The sequence below is a fragment of the Falco rusticolus genome, chromosome 3 (genome assembly GCF_015220075.1).
Source record: "Falco rusticolus isolate bFalRus1 chromosome 3, bFalRus1.pri, whole genome shotgun sequence".
NCBI classification, from domain to species: Eukaryota; Metazoa; Chordata; class Aves; order Falconiformes; family Falconidae; genus Falco; species Falco rusticolus.
The window spans coordinates 114153220-114162362 of record NC_051189.1 but is presented as its reverse complement, the minus strand read 5'-3'; the positions used below and the strand labels follow the sequence as shown (position 1 = coordinate 114162362).

Below are 9143 nucleotides of genomic sequence, written 5' to 3'. Positions count from 1 at the left end.
GACAGGCAGCTGCCAGGTTTGTGCCTGCATGTATTGCTCGCCAGGCTGGGGGATGTGGGGAGGACCCTCGCCAGGGGAGGAGAGCGGGGAAAGCCCTGGGGACACGGCACCTGTGGGGCTGATGGCTGGGAAGGGGACATGGGCATCTCCCGGGGGGCTCAGCCAGACCCCAAGTGCTGTCAGCCATCCCAGTTTGGGGACTGGAAATTTGGGAACACAGACACGTGTTTGCACCCTGTGGAGCGGGCGAGGGGCTCAGCCCTGGGAACTGTCCCCAAAAGCCACCCAGAGCTCATGTCACAACCTCTGGAAACAGCTGGATGCTGGAGCGCCCCTCGCTGTCCCCTGCCCCAGAAACACCTGCCTGCTGTGCTGCAGGGGGCCAGATCCTGCATCCCACCCAGAGGCTGGAGCACCCTTCAGGGCCAGGAGCTCCTCCAGCCGCAGGCAGGTGGGAAAGCCCTCCCTGGGGAGGGGGGCGCCTCTGGCAGCACTGGTTTGCCTTCCCTGCTCCCTTTCATCCTCTGGGATTTTCCAGGGGGTGGGTGCAGGGTGACATTTCCCCTGGGGACATGTCTCCTGTGGGACAAACGGACACACGGGGATGCCAGGAGCTCCATCACAAAGTGTTTGGGACTGGGCTCCCTCTGGTATTGCTCAGACACCTTGACTGGGCTGGACTGCAAAAAATAGAGGTCCAACTCCTGCCCATTTCAGCCTTGTCCTACCCAGAGGTGCCCTGTGGCACCCTGGGGACACCACGTGAGCGCCAGCCCTGCACGCCGCTGGCACGGTGCTGCCCGTCCTGTGCTCCCCTTGCCGCACAAGGTCACACTGATGTTTTATTCATCCCCCACAATCCATTATATTCCTTAATTGCAGCACACACACTGCAAGTGTAAATAATTGCCTCGAAGCCTTAATGACTTTGACATGCTAATGAGCACTGCAGCCCAAAGCACACTATCGGGGGCTCCGGGGTGTCCGACCCTTCCCTGGGCTGCCGGGACCCCCTGAGACTGAGGGGCTAGCGCCCAAATCTGGGTGCAAACTACCCTGAGCTCTTCCTGGGGAAAAAAATTCACCCTTCATCCCAAGATTAAAAAATTAATGATTGGTTAATCCAACAGCTCCACCGTCCTCCTCCATTCCTGCCCATCGGCTCACGCAGGCACGAGAACAGCGCCCTCACCCCTCATCCACCCACGGTCACCGTGACCTTACCTGTGTCCCCGTCACATCTCGCTGCTGCCAAACAGAGCCGCTGGGAGAGGCTGGTGGCAGTGAGGGACAGGCTCAGAGCCACAAGGCTCCATCCCACACCAAAGCTGCATCTCCTGGCCAGTCCTCCATGCCCTTTCCCTGGAAAACCCTGCCAGCTGTCAGTGGAGGTGCTGCCCTGCCATGGGCCAGCCTTCCACATCCAGACCCAGCAGGGAGCTGCTCCACCCTTAATTAAAGGTCTTTAATCACCAAGCAGGTGATGGATGAGCATCAAGGCACTGTTACATCTCAGGCTGGGGGCTGATGTATTCAAGACACCTGCTGGAGCCAGCCAGGGGCTCTTGGAGGACCATGAGGCTCCAGCCTAGGGGCTGTGGACCAAGGCACAAGCCCCAACCCCTTCAGAAAGCAGTCAGTGCTGCAGAGACAGTTCACACCTTTATTGCTGTAGCTGGAGGGTCTTTTCCCCGCTCCTCTTCCCCCCATCCCTTCTTTACTGGGAACACAATGTGCTCAAGCCAGGATGGATGGTCCATGTGTCACAGAGCAGAGCACCGGCATCTGGGCATCCTGCAACCACCCTGCCTCCCTCCGTGTCCTCCCACTGCGTTTGCTTTGGTGAGGAAGGTGTTTGGGTTAAAACCTGGCACTCTCCCAGCCCCAGCCCCCAGGACAGTGGTCCAGCCCCATGTCCACAGGGCAACGTCTCTCCTGCCCCCAAATCATTCAAGCCCAGGTTTCACCCAGGGAAGGACAAGCTGCCCAGGTCAGACCAGTCTCACTTTTCAGGGATGTGTCCCCAGTGGCTACAGCCCACCCAAGCAAAGGGCAGGTATTTACAGGGGGGAATCTCCTGAATTCACCAGGGTTTTCTCAAGCAAACCTGCCTGTTGCCAGAGCCCGGCTCCCCGGGACATTTAGGTGAGCCCAGCACAAGAAGCCAGGGTGTAGGGACCGGTGCCCACCATCATCCTCCCTCCCCACCCTGGCTGCCGATGTGGCCATCACAGCATCCCGTCTAGCACCACGCTCCCTCCAGCCCATCGCCGGGCGCCGTCAGCAGAACTGCAGGAGAAGCAGAGCCAGGGCAGGTGATGAGCCCTCACCCAGCCCCCCAGCACTGCTTTGGGGGGCTCTGCCACCCCCCAGGGCCAGGGAGGGGTTGGGACACCCAAAGCCCCACCCGGCTGGGCACAGACCTTCCAGCGGTTCCCGCATTCGTTGCACAGCACGAATGTTGTCATGGGCTCATCAGCGCTGCGTGTCTGCACCTAGCACGGAGCAGGCAGCTGGGTCAGCAGGGACCACCCAGCATCCCCCACATCGGGTCCCCTGGGGACAGAGGGGAGCCCCAGGGCTTTGCAGGGCTGACCTGGTTGTAGGTGCAGTTCTTCTTCTTGCACTTGCCGCACTGGAAAGAGGTCGGTGACGGTGCCACCCGTCTTGGCCATCTGTGCTCACGGATGGCCTCCTGGTCATGGCGTTCCTCAGCTCCTTCAGCTCATCGCTGGCCATCTCCTGCCACCGGCACCGGCACCACAGGGTCAGAGCTGCCACGGCGCTGCCCTGGGGCTCGCAGCCAAGCCGGCACAGAGTGCCAAGCCAGCACCCTCCCTATCCTCTCCAGGACCAGGACGGATCCTGCTCTCTGTGCTTGCTGGAGAGCTAAAGTCCATCCAGATGGAAAAACCACCCCATCCTCAAACCAAAACTGCTGCCTTCAGGGACCTGGCTCCCCATGGAGGGAGCTGGGCTCCCTGGAGCCTGATCTGGGGACCCCAGCTGAGGAGGAGGAATGGGGACCCTCAAGCCTGACTCCTGCCAGCATGACATCCCACACCTGGTCTGCGATGGGCATGGGGGGCTGCAGGGCTCTGGAGGATCAGGCAGTGCCCCCTGCTTTCTCTCCATGCCCCAGCCAGCAGCAAAGTGGGACAGGGAGATGCTGGGACAAGCCCAGTGTGGGCACCAGCAAGCCAAGACCCAGCCAGCCCTCATGTGCCAACACAGCCTCCAAGAGCAGAGGTTGGGGTAGGGGTGGACTTCATCCCCATGGAGATGGAGTGGTCCATGAGACACAGCCCCATGTCCCCCATCCCGCTGCCCACCTCGGCGGTCATGCGGGCGATGAGGCTGGGCTGGATGGCCCCGCACAGCACGTTCCTTCGCAGGCTGGGATTTTTGGGGTCCTTCAGGTTGCTAATCCTGCTCCGCACCCGGTTGCGATACTTCATGTCTGTGCTCTTCAGCTCCTGGAAGATATGTGGGGTCTGTCAAGGAATCAAGGGGGCACAGTGGGGGGATGCCAGCACCATGGGCACCCACTGCTGCTCTGGGCTCGGTGGTGCTGGCTGTCACCAGGGCCAGTGTCCACAGGCATGTGGAGGTGGCCGATCTCAACAGGGCTTTGCTCCTGGGGGGACCACTGGGAGGGGGGTCTCCCCCTCCTTGGGTTTAGGAGGATGAAGCCCAGCTTGAGGTGTGGGCAGGAAAACAACTTGGCATTGCCTTGCAACATTTGACACACAGGCAAAGCTGTCGGGGCACAGGGACTGTCACCAGACGCTGTGCTGGGATTTGAATTCCTGGTGCAGAGGACTCAGCCCACTCTCCTCCTCCAAAAAGCCACCAGCTGCCTGCATGGATGTGGGCAGAGAGGCTGAGGTGCCAGCTCTGGGGTCCTGTGAGCCCCCAGGCACTCACAAGTAGAGAGTTTGGGATACACCAAAAATCGAAGCGTACCCAGGAGGGGAAACAGCCTTGAGGCTGATCCTGGACTTGGGGGGCTGCCAGGACACCCTCAGCCTTGAGCTGGGAGTGAAACGAGGTGGCTTCATCCCTGGCAGCATGGCACAGCCTGGGCCCCGTGAGGGACCAGGGCTGGCAAGAGACATGGGCACCCACAGCAGCTCAGAGAAGAGGTCTTGACTGAGTGTTGGGTTTATTTCCCCAGGGATGAAAGCAGGTCCCTGCGCAGAGGGGTCTGGGGGGATGCACAGACCTCCGGACTACGGCAGGCGCCCAGGGGATGCTCTGCTCAGCATCAGCATCAGCCTCTAACCGGGGTCTGGGCTCCCTCTGCAGGCAACGGGGACAGCAGAGCCCGTCATCCTCTGTCCTTGTCCCCACCATCCTTTGTCCTTGTCCCCATCACCACGTCTGAGCCCACGTGTCTATGTCCCAGCAGATGGAGCCTGGGGACTTCCAGCCCCCGCAAAGGATATGGTCTTCGATCTCCGATGCCATCTTCTCGCAGTTGACACCAAACTCCTTGTAGTCGTCTACAGGGCAGAGAGGCCGAGGGGTGACATTCAGGTGTGACACCAGCTGGGTCTCACTGTGCACTGAGAAACCTTGAAAAAAAGTCTCGCGTCTCCCCCTCAACTTGCCCCAGGCACGCCATCTCTAAACCCCCTGGTTTACCCATCTTGAACCTTACAAAGACCCCATCCCCACACCCGACCCCTTATCAGAGGCCCTACTACCACCTTTTCTTTCATTTGGGGCTAAACACTGAGCTATGAGCTACAAGCTGCAGTTGTTTGCAAGTCTAGGGTGAGTTTGCCATTGCAGGGCTGTGCATGCCCTCAGGATGCAGAACCTTGCTTGTTATTGTAGAGCTGCTCCTAGTAGAGGTTTACTACAGGAGAAACAGCCCAGTTTTGGGCTCCAGCACCCCCCAGCTCCAGCACCTCCTAAGCTCCAGCTCCCCAGAGCTGCTCACCATCCATGCGGAGAGCGGCCGTCAGCATCTCGATGCACTTGTCCCGCACTGAATCCCCTGTGAGGTAGCAGGGGGCCAGGAGGCAGGGGCTGGGCGAGAAGGTGGGGCTGGTGGGGGTCCGCGGTGTCTCCGGTTTGGCCTTGCTGCTGTTGGCTCTGCAGGGCACATGGGGACGGGACAGGCAGGCGCCGGGGTCCTGGCACAGCCCCAGGGGACCTGCCGGGGGTCCTGTGGCGGTGGGATGGGTCCCTCCTACCTTTCCTCCTTGCTGTCGCTGGAGTTTCTCCAGGAGCCGGTGGGAGCTGGTGAGGGGCTGGTGCCCACAGAGACTTTCCTGGGGGTGGCACAGGAGGGACAGTGGGGGTGACACCACAGACAGGGCAGGCAGGGGCTGGTGGCAGGACCTCAGGCACCAGCGCATCAGTGCCAGCGCTTGGAAGCCAACAGGAATCTCCACAGGGGAGGGTTTGCTCCTCATGGGGAATGTCCCGATGCCCGTGGCAGGATCAGGGCTCCCAGCCATCTCCACCCACCCCAGATGTGCGTCCCATGGTCAGAGCACTCCCAAAGGGGATCCCCAAGGCATCCCCAAGCTGCCCATGGACCCCTCCTCCTTACCTCTCTCCTGGCAGTCTCTTCTGCGGGGAGGAGGCGGAGGAGATGGCCGAGGTGGTGGAGGACCTCGAGTCAGCAGAGTCTCTCCTAGCAGGACAAGCTCCGTGCCAGAGGATGGCGATAGGGACCAGGCGGTGGGTCCAGACACCCAGCCGGTGAGGGGCTGGGGCTCAGCCTCTCCCATCCTCACCCAGCCCAGGCACCCACCTCTCTTTCTTGCTGTCCAGAGGTGACTTCTTCGAGGATGCAGTGGGACTCCAGCCGTCACTGGACTCTCTTCACCGCAGAAGTCCAAAGGAAGGGAGAGATGCTCTCAGCAAGCCCAGCCCCAGCATCCCCCAGTGTGATCTGGTGAGCCGGATCCTGCCTGCCCATCTGCACACCCCAGCCCTGGCCAAGTCCCCGCCAAGCCCCTCCAGCCCCCAGGCTGCCGGCAAAGCCTCCCCCAGGCTGGTAGTGCCCGGCAGAGCCTGGCACAAAGGGTCGGCGCATCCTTCAGCAGGTACCTTTCTGGGTTGGAATCAGTAGGGTGGCTCCGGGGGATGGTGGCACAAGAGCCAGACTTGCTGGGCTTCCTAGGGACAGAGAGAGTGGGGCAAGGTCAGACAGCACCATCCAAAGAGCCCTCACCTGGGAAATAAACAGCTCTAGAGAAGAGAAAAGAAAAAAAAGCTATTTCTCCCTCCCTTCTCCAAAAGCTGCCCTGGTGCTGCCACAGCAGCAGGCAGCTGCCCTTTGGCTCTGGCAGTGCTGCCAGCTGCCGTGGACAGGCAGGGGTGGATAAACCAAACTCGTAAGGAGCGAGCAGAGGGTGGTCTCTTATTGGCCCCACTGGTGCCTTGGCCACGCAGCTGGTGTCCCCCAAGAGCAGGCAGGAGCTCCCACCTCTCCTTGTGCTTCTCCCTGTGCTTCTCAGCCAGGCTCTTGGGGTGCTTCGCCCCTTCGTTGGCGCAGCTGGGAAAAACCATCCCCTTCTCCTTCTTCTCCTTCTCCCCATCTGTGTCCTTCTCCTTCTTCCCATCCACATCTTTCTCCCTCTTCGGGGCGGTGGAGGACTCTGGTAAAGGATTTGGGTGTCACAGGCACAGCCCAAAGCAGCACAGGGCACCTGGGGAGCTGCATCCCAGGGTGGGGGCACGGCTGGGGGCTGCTCAGCCCCTGGGGGGCACACACTGATTTACATCACTCTGCCCTGGAGCAAAAATGAGCCCTTGGAAAATCCATCAAGTCTGCGTGTTGCCTGGAAGGACTGGGTTACAGCAGCTGTGATGCACAGGAGCCTGCACATCCCAGCTCAGAACCGATCCCACTCTGGGACTGATCCCACTTTGACCCCCCTGGAGAGCATCAGGCGCTTGGGACACCGGGAGGGTTGGGGCTGGGGAGGGTTCTTGCCTCTCCCTGGCATCGCTCACCCAGCAGCCGCTTCCAGTTCTTGATGAGGATTTTGGCTGAAGCCACCACCTCTTCGTCCGAGCAGTGTTTCCGCACTGAGTTGACGGCCACCCCGATCCGTGTGGTCTGGGGACATACGCCAGGGACGTGTCCTTAGGGATGTGCCGGCTGGCATGGGGAGGACAGGGTGAGCCACCCCACGGGGTGTCTCTGCACCCAGACTCCTCACCTGGAGCAGCTGGATGGTCATGGTGTAGCCGGTGAGGGACTTGAGCAGATCCAGCGCCCCTTCCTAGAGCAGGGAGAAGCCACAGGGGCCCGTAAGGAGCTGGAGAGAAATGGGGGGGGCTGCGCTGAGGCAGCCCACGTCCCCCCTTTCCTCTCACTGGCACCAGGCGATGCCAGGGAGGGCACCCCACGGGGACACAAAGCAGCCCCGGGCACACCAGACCCTCCCCAGCAATGCACGCATAGAAAAAACCCAAACCCAAATCCTGCCGGACCATCCCAGCACGGGGTCACCTCTCCCAGCTGGGAAGCTGGAGCCTCCCGTCAGGCACAGGAAAACCCTCTGTAAGGAAACCCTGGGCTGCTGGGAGCCAGGGACAGCTGGGGGACACCCAAATGTCCCCACACAGGGGTGCAAGGGTCTGTGGGACACGCACCCCCGGGGTGCATAGCGGCTGCAGGGCTAAACATAGCCCCGGCACAGAGCCCTCCTCCTCCTCCCTGATATTTTTAGAGCCCCAGGAGCACAGTCAGCTCGCAGGTGTGTCCCCCACAGGGGGGACAGCCCCGTGCTGGGCTGGACTCCCCACCATGAGGGGCTGGATCAGGCCCCCCCAGTATGATGGGTGCAGGGAATGTCCCCATGCTGTGGCTGGACCCTGACTCTGTCCCCGTCCCCAGCATGCAGGCATGGTGGTGTAGGGCAGGAGGGTTGGGCAGGGTCAGACCCTTGACCTGGGGGTAATTCCTGGTGGGAACGGAGCCCCTGTGGCTCCCACGGGGTCTGATGCAGTTGCAGGTGCTGGCACCCCAAAAGCCACCAGATCTGGGGGGGACGGCAGCACTGCCCCCTCCGCCCAGGAACCTGCACCTTGTCGGGGCAAAGGCCGGCGGAAATAGTCAAATATTAACTTTAAGGGCTGGGCCCAACTCTGCTCACCCAGGCGCAAACTGAGCACCAGGAGCCCCGGATGGATCCTCACCTGGTGTGAAGCAGGGCCAGATCCAGGCTCCCCCCAGCACGCCATCGCCAAAGCAACCCCGGAGCCATCGTTCGACCCCCTCCCCTCCCTTTGCACACTTGCACACGTTCGTGCAACAGGCAGGGCTGGGGCTGGGGCTGTGAGGCGCTTGAGCCCCCAGCCCACCCCCCAAAGAGTTTTCCTTTGCGTGGGGCTGAGCCTGCAGCACCAGTACCGGCCGCGATCGAGTGTTGGTGGCCGGGCTGGTGGCCAAGCACCTGTCGCCCAAGGTCCTGCACCACTGAGGGGTGCCTGGAGCTGCCACCTCTGGGACAGACCCCCCCCCTTGCCCCCAGATCCCAAGGGCCGGGAGCAGTGGGGTGCAGAAGACCCCCAAATCAGAGGCAAAATAAAATCCCCTGGGTGCTGGCTCCGACGTCGTGAGGCTGGGCTGGGGGTGCACAGGCAGCACCCTGGGGTGCTGGTGGCACCTGTGGGTGCTCAGCACCCGCGGGACCTGCTCAGCCCCTCCAGGACTGTGAGCAACAGGAGCAGGAGGTGAAGAGAAACCCCCCGCTTTCCCCCCGCTCCCCTGTCCCAAGGAACGGTGCAACTCCAAACATGCATGCACACACGTGTCAGTACGCACACGCGTGCACACCCGCCCCGGGGGCTCGGCCACCTTACCGTGCTCTTCCTGGCCACCATCTTATCCAGTTTCTTGGCGATCCGGACCAGCTCCTCAGCGGGCCCCATGCTGGCGGAGCGAGCCCAAGGCAGCGGCCGGCAGAGTTTGGCACTGCCGGCATGGGGGTCCGGCGGCGAGGTGGGGCGGGGGGTGCGAAGGGGTGGCCAGAAAGGAGCAGAGAGGGGAGTAAAAAAAGGGGGAAAAGAAAGGGAAGGGAAGGGAGAGAAAGCAGAAAGGAGGTGGGGCTGTCCCGGCCAGTTATAACTCCTGCCAGGCAGGCGAAATAGCACGGGGAAGGGCTAAATAT

General features: G+C 61.7%; 1 protein-coding gene across 1 annotated transcript; it reads right to left on the bottom strand.

Annotated features, from left to right (window-relative positions):
• Positions 1–1643: 1643 nt before the first annotated feature.
• Positions 1644–9090, bottom strand: TCEA3 (transcription elongation factor A3). Its single transcript, XM_037381534.1, is given in 17 exon segments — positions 1644–2289; positions 2424–2495; positions 2597–2641; positions 2643–2677; positions 2680–2700; positions 2703–2742; positions 3333–3487; positions 4449–4505; positions 4949–5103; positions 5205–5282; positions 5567–5650; positions 5771–5839; positions 6070–6138; positions 6449–6620; positions 6979–7084; positions 7188–7250; positions 8836–9090. Coding segments are annotated over 17 exon segments (1299 nt in total). The 5' UTR covers positions 8905–9090; the 3' UTR covers positions 1644–2280.
• Positions 9091–9143: the final 53 nt, after the last annotated feature.